The sequence below is a fragment of the Schistocerca nitens genome, chromosome 4 (genome assembly GCF_023898315.1).
Source record: "Schistocerca nitens isolate TAMUIC-IGC-003100 chromosome 4, iqSchNite1.1, whole genome shotgun sequence".
NCBI classification, from domain to species: domain Eukaryota; kingdom Metazoa; phylum Arthropoda; class Insecta; order Orthoptera; family Acrididae; genus Schistocerca; species Schistocerca nitens.
The window spans coordinates 382,699,186-382,713,959 of NC_064617.1; the positions used below are offsets into that span (position 1 = coordinate 382,699,186).

A 14,774-nucleotide genomic window follows, 5' to 3' on the forward strand; every position below is an offset into this window, starting at 1 on the left:
TCCAATCCCTTTGAGACATAACATATTCTTCTAGAAATGAAAATGTATATACGTAAAGTTATTGCTATACGTGGAATATAAACGGTCTGTATGGATGGTGTAACTCTGAATACTTATCTTGAGATCTGCTTGTTGTCCTAGAGTTCTTGTTGTGAACTGGATTCACATTTCACGTTCAGTGTGTAATGTGAAACAAGGAACAGGTATACCTGAATTCATCTCACTGCAATTTATTGCACACAGTGACACAGATGGTGCAACACAAAACCTCTGATCAACAATGACTCCCAGTGAGTTGGCTCTCTCACTTATCCCTCTGAACAATGTTTCCTAATTGGTATTGTAAATTTTCGATATTACTGTTAAAAATAATTACATCCAATTGAACTGAATCACTTACATTATAGTTCTAAACACTCATCAGTTTTGGACATTCAATTCAGCCATATTACTATGTTATCACAGGAATTCACGTCAAAAAAACAGGTTTCCTAGTTTTCTTAATGACATGAAGATAAGAGTACAGTTAAAGTTCTTACCATGTTTTTGACTTCCATACACGTAAGTGCAATAGTTCTGTTTGGTAATTTGTTCATGCATTTCAGACAGCATTATTTCGTGAATTATTTTAGTTACTTTGGAAATTAAAGGCTTACATTACGTATATTTGTTTTATGGATTAACAGTAGCAATTCAGATGTTATTTCAGGTATTTTGACCAACAGAAGAAAATTAAGTAATACGTTTCGTATCATTCACTAGGTATGGATGACTAGTGTGAACACTATATTTATCTTATAATTTTACTATTAATTGGAATCTGGGTGATTACATGCCCTAAATAAACTAAGACTTGTTGCATCGAGCAATGCAGTAAGCCTCCCAAACTGGTCTGTTACGTATCACCAGTGAGGTTGAAATGCTGGCAAAAGAAGCCATTGCAAATGTTACCCCATAGGACTGAACTCGAGTCATCTGTCATACCAAGAAGGTAATTCAGGAGTACTGCTGGAAGGACAGACTGAAGAGACAGTGATTTCTGTGGGTTCAAGTACCAGTTCTGGGTTTGAGGATAAGGGTAGGGACTTTTCTTCATTTGGGGACCTCTACTGTTATGTGTAGGTATAAAAGATTCATAGATGTAACTGCTCTGTTCAGTACTGCCATTTCTTTACCGTCAAAGGATGTTTGCCTGGCGGCCGGCGAATGGCCATGACCAAACACAGGCATGGTGTTATCACCACTTGCTGGCACACTCAGCACACGCTGGCAACTACACTTCCCTCCACTTGCTCCATATGAAACTGTCAAAAGCCACAACTTATTTCAAATGCACTATAAAATCACATATTGTAAATGATGCACAAAGATGCTACCCATACACTCTGAGCAGTCATGGTCTCACATGGAAGTCACACTTTTGTGTGTCGCCTCAAAGAGAGACAACACCCCGAACTACCACTCATGAGCAACCATACTTTCATTAATGTGTACGACAATAATAATATTTATCCTTGGTTCTATCTATATTGGTACATATGTTAAGAATAACTGCTCAGACAATATCAGGATTTATCTGCTCACAAGTCCCCTCGTGCTCTTCCCACACTACGTGGTGGCAAGGTGAATTCTTAGCTTGACACTTATTATTCGGCAGTTTCCTTTTGGGTCAATACGCAATGGACATTTTCCCCAGTGAGTAGATTCCGTAATTGATGTAGGTTTCTGTTAGATAAGCAAATTACACTTTTAGTTTTGCCAGCATCTCTTTATTAGCATCAGAAGTTTTCCAGCTGTTTCTTTTATCTATGAATATGGTGGAAATCAGAGGGCCACGTACAGTGAATACGACAGGTACATTACCAGAGAACCTTTGTGCACAAATTTCGAGAATGCTGGTCTAACTCTACTATATTCTTTAGACAGAGCAAGCGGTATTGATCATTCATGTTCCCAAGTGGTTACATGCCATTTTTCAGTTTGGGCACTGAGTGACGATGTTAGACACCATTAGTTAAGTATTGGCAGAACTTTCTTAGAGTGGGTATGTACTGAAAGTGCAGGCATGGAAGGAATGTGTGGGGCTGCTAAAATAGGGTTATAGGTTTGATGAGGTAGAATTAAGAAGTCAGAGTGCTAAAGAGCAGTTCAAGCCATGAACCCAAGTAATTACGAGGTGAACAGGCACTTAAGTTAAGAAACATAGGACAGTAAAGTGGTAATTGGTGGTAACCCATGAACTCAAGTTTTACTGGAATAAATGGACCACATAGTAACAATAATGATCTGAATCTTCTATGATGTAGTGAATGTTCTTAGCTTAATCCAAAATGTGGATGCTGAACATTTGATTAGTACTGTGTGTAGGCATTCAAGAACGAGTGCCATGCTACTCGGAGTTTAAAATAAACTGACAAAAGAGAAAATTAACTTTTGTAAGAATAATAAATGCAGACCATTATGTATGATGAACTTTTAGTTACAGGCTATGGTCAAGAGTATGGTTTTCACAGTGAAAGTAATGGACTTAATATTTCAGATAAAACTACCCACAATTCCAGTGCCAAAGTGAAGAAAGTAATTTTACAAAATGCAGGTCTTGATATTTGTTTCTTTGCAATCCAGGGTCTCTTTGTGATTGTTTTTCATCAAGCAGAACCTAAAGTCTAGTGAAATATTCACAATTTGATTTAACTCTGCACCAATAACTATCCCTTTATCATATCAGAAAAACACTAGTTTTAACATTTCCAGCAAATGAAATCCAACTTCATCTTTTTTGGAGCAGTGTCATTATCTTTCACTGTTTTCACTGCTGCTTGATTTCTGGCACGGAGCAAATGATTCACATCTGACCTACATCACGCGTTGTTGACAAAAAATCTGTGGGATTCTTTTTTAAAATGGTCTAAACAAAGCGAGAAATCGGTTTTCATATTTGCCTTTTGTCAGTAGTCAACAAATGTGCTGACCATACTACATGAAGCTTTTTCATGGTTGATCTTTCATATGAAATGCAATGTGTGGTGATACACTAATTGATGCATTCTTTGTATACCCAGCTGGGCACTGTCTGCAATACATGGCTGTCCCATATGACTGCCAGCAAGAACTTTCTGACCACCACTGTGGATCACTGCACTGAGATTGTTCACATGATTCTGCCACAATACTGCTTTCGATTCTAACCAAGACTATGTCTTGCATTGTAATATCGTTAATCTCTGTTGACCCTGCTACAAATAAAATTTGACTGTCTTTTTGTTACAGAGTGCTCCATCAGCCTAAATTTGCGGTGACAATCTCCTCACTGCTATGGATTTTCCTTGCTTCTTACATATTGTGCATAGTGTTACAAAAGCTCAGTTACGCTATGTTGTCCTGGCCACTGGAATGAACATTACTGTCTCAAAACTTCCACTTTGCTATGACAGTCCTGCTAATTTTTTCTACTATTTGGTGAGCAGTTCTATTCAGCAAATAAGCAGTATGCTGCACAGCTACCGCACATATAATATTAGTTATTTCGCAGCTCTCTAATCACAGATAGCTCAAATATGAACTATGCTTGCTCTCAACATTTTCATATTGGTTGTAGTTTTGGGACGTCCTTCATACGACACTAACCACCGCCAACATTGAAATGCTTTGTGTTAACAATCCAAGAAAAATAGTTTTAATGATGGAGCTGTATTCCTGGTTATCCATTCCAACAAAACACACAGTTGTTTAAACAGCTGTTCTGAAGATGAAGTTCATACAAGAAACACAAAATTTAGTGAGCAAAGAATAGCAGGGTGGAAATGTAACAATATTGTGAAAAGCATAGTTGCTACTCACCATATAGCGGAGATGCTGAGTCATAGACAGATAAAACAAAAAGCCTGTTAGAAAGTGAGCTTTCACAGCCAACAAGGTCTTCTTCAGAAACAAACACCACACCACACCACACACACACATACATACAGAGGCTATCTGTCTGCATGGTTTGTGGAAATGAATTCCCTGAAGGGTGGTCAGTTTTACTGAGTGACAGTGAACAAGACAAAGGCTTCTCCAGGTGATGATGCAGGATCAGAGTCCTGACATTGCTGAGAGAAGACTTGGTAAAATGGTCGACTCCACCTCATGTGAAGAGGGGTAATGTCTTCTGGATCAGTACCCAGATTTTTCCAAGGCCATCGAAAAAGTGGTCACGTGATGAAGATTTTAGCATTTTCTTTTTCACATCAAAGTGTGGTAAATGAGCAAAGTGTTTGTTTTCTTGGACTGACTGTTCCTTATTGAAAACGGAGCACTTTGACAAGCAGGATCATGTCAGTCCAGACTTCTGACACAAGTTTTAGGATGGACACAAGGTGTGATACCATGCTGGGTATGTCCATAATTGCCACAGGTGAATTCATTGAACATCAAGATTATGTACAAACCAAATGGAAGCAAGCAAAGCACTGCACATATGATGGTACATAAGGTCTCATCATGGCCTCCACCTTTTCTGCATGTGTTATCCCCTCCAACATTAGACTTCCGTGTCAACTGTTATCTTTAGCCCCTTCTGGATACAGCGGGCAAACTGTGCCTCTAGCCTGGAGACTGGCATGCAGTTTTTTATTCAATTACCAAGATGATGCTCTGTGATTTGTGTAAACTTATACGAGGAGTAAAAGAAACTGGATTGTCACCTATAGAAGTACAGCTCAAGTCTGACAAGTGTCTGCTGTCCTGATCAGGAGGAACAACACTGTGTCTTTTGCAATGCTATTCAAACTTGTATTCAATGTGTAACACCAAGAACTGAGGTTTGGTCATTAAATAGGTCTCTCTCTCTCTCTCTCTCTCTCTCTCTCTCTCTCTCTCTCTCTCTCTCTCTCCATTCCAATAGAGACTAGCTACTGTGTTGAATAGAGTTCTCTATGCCAATGTCCTTGTCCTTTCTCCCACTGCATAGCAACTGGTGGAAACACTTGGGGGGTTGAACTGCCAGGGCCTCACAACCACTAGCTTTAGTAAGTTTGAATCACTTTATGGCACACTGTCTGCTCTGGTGTCACCCAATCCAACTCAGCAAATTCTGCCCAAGTGCCACTCAGCCACCTGGTATGGTGAGTGTTACCCTGAGTCCTAGTACTCCAGTGGGAATGGGCACCTACTCCTTGGCATGCTTAGACAGCTTACAGTGCAGAAACCGGAAGTGCAATCTCCACACTGTCAGGAGGCTACAACTGTGTGGTCACATGACAATGTCTCTATTATGCACTGGCTACTATGTTAGGTTTTGGGAGTGGGAAGCAGTTTACCTAGAAGTGGCTGTCAGGATGGTCATGCCTGGGCAGATACACAAGTAAAATGTTTATTAGTTACATGTTCCACAGATCACTTTAATGATTCTTTACTGATTATGTATACACTAGTGTTGTTGATGTTGATGTTGTTTACTGGTCAGCAGTTTTTCAGTAGAAATTCATCCATGGAACAGAAGAAGTAGTCCACGAGAAATGATTTTAGGTTAGATTGAAAATCTGTTTTACTACCTGTCAGACATTTTGTGTGATTGGGCAAATAATCAAAGATTGTTGTTGGTTCGTACTGAACACCTTTCTGAACCACTGATGGGTTTAATAATGGCAAATAAAAGTAACTTTTTTAGATATGGACCTCACTGTTCTGTTCTCTACCTTTCCCTACACAATTCACACTTCAGTCAAATTTGGAAAGTATGGACATCAAACCTGGGAAGGGACCAAGTTGGGATTAATTTAAGGGGTCAAAAGAATAAGCCAAGTAAAAACTTACATGAAAGCCAGGTTGTCATCAGGAAAGTGTAATAAACTATAGTCAGTGGGGGAATAAACTAGGGGCTAGCAACTGCAGTACAGAAAAGGTGGAGTACTTTAATGGCTGGCTCAGCACCCACGCTCACCATGGCCATACCCACAAGAGTCATCATGAACCCCCTGGGGGTCGATCTAGTTGCCAACAGCTGGTTCCCAATATAAATTAATACCCATCTGTTACACTGAATCTTTATACTCAATCCTGCATGCAGCCTTAATTTCTGTCTCAGCAGAGTTCAGTTTCTTGCCTACTGTGACAAATACACCACCTCCCTTTCCCATTAACCTATCCTTTCAATGTACACTTAGGCTTGTCCCAAAAAAATCTAAGGAAGGTCAGCTTTCTTTACCTAATATATGTGAGCCCCTTTGCTGTTTAGGAGTGCTTCAAAATCTAGAACTTTGTCGCTAATGCTTCAGCAGTTAATCACTAGCTTTTTTATAGTTATATCTACTGGGGTCATTTCTTTGGAATTTACACTAATACTTTAAGGTTTCCTCCAGATATTGTTATCTGAACTGGATGGAGAGTTGCTTAACACACAAACAGCCTCTTCTCAGCCTCGGATGTGAGATCCACTTCTGACCCATTAAGGAGGTTGCTACAGTTCTGAAACTATACGGTACAGCACAGCTTGTCACAAAAACCTCTTGTTAAAGCCTTCCATTCGACGCAGAATAAGGAAAACGGAGTGGGGGTCACAATATGATTCAAGTGTGACCTTTGAGCCCAAACAACAAGAATTGTTCATTCTAACATGTGTTACAATCTGCAACTCATAACATCCTGTTTCCTCAATGGCTGCCAAAATAGCTTCTTTAACATGATAAACGAGGCATCCAGGCATATAAGCAGAGAGCAAAAGATGATCTATCTTACCCTTGCCACTAATTTCCTATGTGGCGTCATTATTCATTATACATCTGAACTGCTGCCAATGAACAGACCCTTACCCTTCTGCACTTACTTCTCTTGGTGCATGACAAAGCAGGCCTCCCGACAAGTGAAAAACATCTCACTGACTCATTTTCATTTTCAGTGGGACACAGAACTTTAAATTTGTTGGTTAATTGGATGGTCATAATACTCTTGTTTCTCCTGGCCTCTGCCACTAGACCTACCACTGACTTGCTACGCACAATTTAATTCTTAAGCCCTGTATTTTCTGAAGAAGAGACAATATGCATGGAAAAGGAGAGTACTTGAAGTACCTTCGATTTGTCTGGTATGTAAGACTTTTTTATCTCACATGCACAACCATTTGCAGCAGCTTCCAGTTGTTTGACAGCTGTCAGGGCGATTTCCACCTGCTTGCCAACAGCAGACCCAGTGACAGCATTCAGAGTGGGACTGCATTTTAACTGGTGTAATGTTTTTCTCCATACTAAACAAATGACTTTAGAAGTGAATCAGAAAGCTTAGTTTAATTTCTTGGTAAGTTACACTACGAAGATACAAAGCTCTCCTTACAAAGTTAAGCAATTAACCACCAACAAAAAAATTGTGTGTTATAATAAGAGTAAAAACTCAGAAAAAATTTAACTTCTTGGAACTTAAGAGTCTCAAATTTTTTGTTTTGATGGGATTATGCTCACTAACAAACTGTAAAATAGTGGAAATTTGCAACGAATGGAGACATTATAAATTGCTGTTGAAAGGGCAAACAAAACTGTGTACAATATGATAGTTACAATAAGTGCAGAACACAATATTACACCATAGCAGTCGTCTGAAGTACATTTATGTCACAATCATCATCTTTTATACACCTCCTCATGACAAACTGGGTAACAACTGGGAAAAAAAGCAAAACCACACTAATTATGTAACTATCAACATTGCAATTAAGGATAAATTATTTTCCAAATCACAAAGTTGTCAAAGTCAGTTGAATGCACAACTGTAGCTCACAAATGTCAGTTTGCCACAAAATACATTATGTGCATGCACTCATAAGATTCTAAAATTTCTCAAAAATACATTATTATTTACACGAATAGACCTTAAAATTAGATGTAATGATTGAATGAGGATACTAATGATGAAATATGTAAAATGCACAAATGTAGAGTAGCACAGATGTTATGTTACAAACTAGTTTGGTTGGTTTTTTTTTTTTTTTTTTTTTTTTTTGTTTGTAAAACCCTGTGTTCCAAAATACGGAATATATCATGACATACACAAGTTTTGATATTACTGGAGAATAACATATTAGTTTGTACATTAAATGTTAATATCTATAGATTTGAAGCGACTTCTTTGGCATACGTGTCTCATTTGTACAAAGGAAAAACTGTAAGTCACCTTGTGTATACAAATGTGCAAATTGCACAGACTTTGCACTTCGCTGATTCTCTAACACTTTCTATACTAGCTTGCTGTAGTGTCTGTCTATCCCATTAATAACAATGAAAATCACGGAGCCCAAGAAAGCACATTGAAGTGGATAATAACTTATCTCAAACAGTTCTCTCTCTCTCTCTCTCTCTCTCTCTCTCTCCCTCTCCCTCTCCCTCCCCTTCTTCTTCTTCTTCTTTTTCTTCTTCTTCTTCAATGGTGAAACCAATAAAAATGTGTACTTATATAGTTTGTGATTTGAAGAAAATTAGGTGAATATATTGAACTGGGCTGTGCAAAACTCTGACAAGAACCCCACTGAACATCTGTATGTGGAACCAGAGCAATGTGTGTCAAGGAGAAATTCCATCTCCACTATAGAAGAACACAGTAGAGTGTCTTCCCTGATAATCAAACTGTAGTATTGTAGTAATGGGAGGAAGTCCTAGAACACGATTAGTTATGTGACAACATCTCAGGAATAAACAGAAATGTGTGTGTGTGTGTGTGTGTGTGTGTGTGTGTGTGTGGACACTTTTGGCCACATACAGAAAATCTTTAAAATATGTACACAATTATAAATAGCAAGAGGAACATAATACTCCATGAAATGACATAACATGTAAGAAGTATTATAATTATAACATACATGATCTTCATATCTATACAATGAATGACAGATAAAAAGATGTAACTATTCTCATACCATCAAAAATAGCAGTCTTCCTCCAGTACCACAGTCCCATGTTCTGACATGGAGTAGTGTGGTTACTCCTTTGAGGTGTTGATCTTGATCTGCTCACAGTATGAACAATATTATCTTGATTTGACAGTCTTAAAAATTGTTTTTCCATTCTTTCATATATATTTCTCAACTCCAACCCTTCCTGTACATCTGTTCTTGAAATACAACTATGTACATCAAATAGTTTATTCGAGAGACTCATAGTATCTGCAAACAAGCGTCCTAGAGGTTCTGAGAGATTCTTGAGCCAGATTGTCTTATTCTGCAAAATTGACAAACAAAAATGTCAGAAGTTGTTCTGGCCAAATTAGCTACAGGTCAAGTATTCAAAATGAGACCTACACAGTACACTATTACACACACAAATAGTCTCCTCCTATTATCCTTCTCCTCAACTGAAATAACTACTTTCATAACAGATGATGGTTCAGCGCCGAAGAATATAACGTGATAAAATAAACAAGCCCCAGAATGTGGTGTCTTCAGCTCATAAATATTTGAAGAATGTCACGATTACTGCCAAGACCTGCTGATAAAATTTCTTTACAAACCAGTTTTGCTCCACGAACGATCATTGGGTGTTCATAAAAGCATTTACATCATATTAGGTGATATATAACCATAGGTGCCAGATAATAAAATTCATGAATTTGTCACTGTTATCACATAGTAATATAGATTACATCTATACGAATGATGATGTAGTTTATATTACTATGTGGCAACAGTGACGAATTCATGGATTTTATCAACTGATGCCACTGATTTTATACTGCCTAATATGATGTGGAAAATGCTTTTATGAACCTGATTATGGTCTCTGGACTGAAACTAGTTGTTAACTAGTTGTTAATTAAAGAAATTTTATAGGAAGCTCTTGGAGGAAATCATAACGTCTCCAAATTCAGTAAGTTACTTAGGCTCATATTTTTGATACTGAAATGCAGTAGTATGCCATTTACAAATATTTTGACACTTTGTACCCTCAATTCTATAAACACTATTTTATTTCAGGTTGCAGCTGTGTCACTTTTTATCCTTTGCCACAAACAGCATGCCTTCATTGCCAACTGTTTTACTTATGGTGGATGCTGAAATACTTCGGGAGGAAGTTGGTTGTGTCAAAAATCTATGCACAGCAGGTATGAATATCTCTTGTTGTTTCTCTTAACTGGCATATTTCTTTTCTTAAATCTCAGACATGCATTCAAACACATAGATATCTACTCACCTGCCCCTGCCCCCTCCCCCTCCCACCCACTCCATGCCTATTAAGGATAATTGGTTACAGAATGCAGTGTGGTGTTTACACTATTGTTGAAAGAATTAAACTAGCCTAATACAGCTAACTAATGCCAATCCCCTTAAGTAAAATTTGACACTGAGCTGAACATCTTCATGCAAAAAGACTGATTACTACAACAGCATCACACATGCTCCCACTATGAGGCACCAAACAAAGGTGTTAAAATTTAATCCTGGGCACTGGTGCAAAATTTGGTAATCAAGGAACATTATCCCACAACTACCTGTCCTTCCAAGCCATATCATGAAGGTGAAAATTTCTTCATGTCCTAATTACACCTGTTTGTTTCTGATAAGAGGTTACTCGCAGAACTAATTTCTAGAAGGATTCTGTGTAACAAGTGCTGTCTGTCCAGTTCCTGAGACTCATAATATTTTCACTATACCTTTTTAGGATAAATGTCTCTGTAATATACAGGTGCCAGATACAGGTGCAACACTCAATTGAGAAACTAGAAACAGCAACTTCGATCGAACAAATTGTAACAATGATAAAATGTTTGGATATTTCCATAAAAGCGTAAGAAGCCTGTTAGACAAGGATAATGAGCTTCTCATATCAGGAAACTGAATAATACAAAGTATTTCTACAGATATGCCATGCATAACAAATCATCACATGGAATTAATAAGAGACAGAACAGATGTACCAACATAATTTATCATCTCACCACTGGAGGCATAAAATGAGAAATGGCTGTACACATATAAAGTGGACTAAAATCCCAAGCTATAGAGCTAAATGCAAGCCTTGCATTAAAAAGCTGTGGAACGGTGATATAAGGTGAGCAGAAGTAAGTAGGTATCATGAAGTGGTTATTAAGTTTTTAATATTGATGGAATAATATTGGTAATAGTGCAAACACACAGAACATTAAATAGGAGGCCATTTTTCATCCCACATAGTACCGACAGTGGCCATGAGAGGCAGTACACTCAACAACAAAGATGACCGATCGCCTCACAGAGAATGAGCGGTAATGAATCACATTATTATTATTATTATTATTATTATTATTCTTTCTTTTCTCAGACGTTATGTCTGGTCAAAAATGGAAAGTGACGTGGACCTTGATCAAGCGTGACTTCCTTTTAACTGTACGGTATATGTTACATTGCATTTAGGAACTTTCAGGTAATTGAACATGTATCAATAATTACAGATTTCTGTAGTTGTATATATAAGTTTGGGTGTAGCTGTACTGCGTTGATGTACTGGTGGATATTGTGTGGTATGACTCCTGTAGTTGATAGTATAATCGGTATAATGTCAACTTGATCCTGATGCCACATGCCCTTGACTTCCTCAGCCAGTTGGATGTATTTTTCAATTTTTTCTCCCGTTTTCTTCTGTATATTTGATGTATTGGGTATGGATATTTCGATTAGTTGTGTTAATTTCTTCTTTTTATTGGTGAGTATAATGTCAGGTTTGTTACGTGGTTGTGTTTTATCTGTTATAATGGTTCTGTTCCAGTATAGTTTGTATTCATCATTCTCCAGTACATTTTGTGGTGCATACTTGTATGTGGGAACGTGTTGTTTTATTAGTTTATGTTGTATGGCAAGTTGTTGATGTATTATTTTTGCTACATTGTCATGTCTTCTGGGATATTCTGTATTTGCTAGTATTGTACATCCGCTTGTGATGTGATCTACTGTTTCTATTTGTTGTTTGCAAAGTCTGCATTTATCTGTTGTGGTATTGGGATCTTTAATAATATGCTTGCTGTAATATCTGGTGTTTATTGTTTGATCCTGTATTGCAATCATGAATCCTTCTGTCTCACTATATATATTGCCTTTTCTTAGCCGTGTGTTGGATGCGTCTTGATCGATGTGTGGCTGTGTTAGATGATGCGGGTGCTTGCCATGTAGTGTTTTCTTTTTCCAATTTACTTTCTTCGTACCTGTTGATGTTATGTGATCTAAAGGGTTGTAGAAGTGGTTATGAAAATGCAGTGGTGTAGCCGATGTATTTATATGAGTGATTGCTTTGTGTATTTTGCTAGTTTCTGCTCGTTCTAGAAAGAATTTTCTTAAATTGTCTACCTGTCCATAATGTAGGTTTCTTATGTCAATGAATCCCCTGCCTCCTTCCTTTCTGCTTAATGTGAATCTTTCTGTTGCTGCATGTATGTGATGTATTCTATATTTGTGGCATTGTGATCATGTAAGTGTATTGAGTGCTTCTAGGTCTGTGTTACTCCATTTCACTACTCCAAATGAGTAGGTCAATATTGGTATAGCATAAGTATTTATAGCTTTTGTCTTGTTTCTTGCTGTCAATTCTGTTTTCAGTATTTTTCTTAGTCTTTGTGTATATTTTTCTTTTAGTTCTTCTTTAATATTTGTATTATCTATTCCTATTTTTTGTCTGTATCCTTGATATTTATAGGCATCTGTTTTTTCCATCGCTTCTATGCAGTCACTGTGGTTATCCAATATGTAATCTTCTTGTTTAGTGTGTTTTCCCTTGACTATGCTATTTTTCTTACATTTGTCTGTTCCAAAAGCCATATTTATATCATTGCTGAATACTTCTGTTATCTTTAGTAATTGGTTGAATTGCTGATTTGTTGCTGCCAGTAGTTTTAGATCATCCATGTATAGCAAATGTGTGATTTTGTGTTGGTATGTTCCAGTAATATTGTATCCATAATTTGTATTATTTAGCATGTTGGAATGTAGTCTAATTAAGTCAGGTGATGCTGAGGGGATTAGATTAGGAAATGAGACACTTAAAGTAGTAAAGGAGTTTTGCTATTTGGGGAGCAAAATAACTGATGATTGTCGAAGTAGAGAGGATATAAAATGTAGACTGGCAATGGCAAGGAAATCGTTTCTGAAGAAGAGAAATTTGTTAACATCGAGTATAGATTTAAATGTCAGGAAGTCGTTTCTGAAAGTATTTGTATGGAGTGTAGCCATGTATGGAAGTGAAACATGAACAATAAATAGTTTGGACAAGAAGAGAATAGAAGCTTTCGAAACGTGGTGCTACAGAAGAATGCTGAAGATTACGTGGGTAGATCATGTAACTAATGAGGAGGTATTGAATAGGATTGGGGAGAAGAGAAGTTTGTGGCACAACTTGACTAGAAGAAGGGATCGATTGGTAGGACATGTCCTGAGGCATCAAGGGATCACAAATTTAGCATTGGAGGGCAGTGTGGAGGGTAAAAATCGTAGAGGGAGACCAAGAGATGAATACACTAAGCAGATTCAAAAGGATGTAGGTTGTAGTAGGTACTGGGAGATGAAGGAGCTTGCACAGGATAGATTAGCATGGAGAGCTGCATCAAACCAGTCTCAGGACTGAAGACAACAACAACAACAACAATAGCATGTTGGATAGTGGGTTCAGAGCAAGGCAGAACCAGAAAGGGCTTAATGAGTCTCCTTGGTATATTCCACGTTTAATCTGTATTGGCTGTGATGTGATATTATTTGAATTTGTTTGGATATTAAGTGTGGTTTTCCAATTTTTCATTACTATGTTTAAGAAGTGTATCAATTTAGGATCTACTTTGTATATTTCCAATATTTGTAGTAACCATGAGTGGGGTACACTATCAAAAGCTTTTTGGTAATCAATGTATGCGTAGTGTAGTGACCTTTGTTTAGTTTTAGCTTGATATGTCACCTCTGCATCTATTATCAGCTGCTCTTTACATCCTTGTTTATAATTATTATTATTATTATTATTTCTCTCATTCTTTTCTTTTTATACATATAAGATATATATACAACAATAAGTTATTTAGTACCAGCGATACTACCTGTTTGTCTCTATATGGGGTAGCAGGAAGACATATTACAAATTCCTCCACATTAATATTGTTCAAAAATGTGTATTCTAACTGGACATTAAAGAAGTGTTATTAGCTAGAGGAAGTTCATTTATAACCACATCTGTTCATCATTTCACCCCGCATCCTGCACCAAGAGGATCAAAGCAGACAAGAAGTATTTGTGTGAGTGGGGGCAGACGCAGCGATCCGGAACCAGCATTGTCATACCAAGCTCTACGCACAAAGGCGGTAGTAAGGAAAAGTATATAAATTTAAATGCTGAATGTATGTTTGAATATTGTGGCTCTGTTGATATTAGTGACAGTTAAAGTTCACTCAGGATGTGTGTACTTTCCAATTTCTTTCAATTATTCTTTCCAGATATTTTTTACTTATTCAAGCAGCAATAATTTAATAAGTTCCCATTATATATTATATTTAAACCCCCCCCCCCCCCACGCTTGCCACTACCGTATTCAATGGCAACCATCCAAAGGACGGCGCCGAGCGTAATATGAACAGATCTTTCAATTGTAATCAGGCCTTTGTTGCATTTGTTACATGTCCATGAGATTGGGACTAATAAAAACTTGAAGGAACAAATTAAAATTAAATTCTGCCTACAAACGAGATGCACCGGGAATGCGGATTTCAGCAGTTAACGTAGGAAGCTGCTCTCTGTATGCTTATTTGGCTGCACTTGGCACCATCTCTCGTAGTAGATAATCTCTTTTCCTTCCAATTAATATCCTTTA

At 37.5% G+C, this 14,774-nt stretch overlaps 1 protein-coding gene across 2 annotated transcripts in view; it reads right to left on the bottom strand.

Moving 5' to 3' along the window:
- Positions 1-14,774, bottom strand: part of LOC126251495 (uncharacterized) — an 85,086-nt gene that overhangs the window by 2,814 nt on the left and 67,498 nt on the right. For both annotated transcript variants that reach the window (XM_049951965.1, XM_049951967.1), the window contains exon 3: positions 8,882-9,182. In XM_049951965.1, coding sequence (XP_049807922.1) covers positions 8,882-9,182 — 301 coding nt within the window. The remainder of the gene's footprint in view (positions 1-8,881; positions 9,183-14,774) is intronic.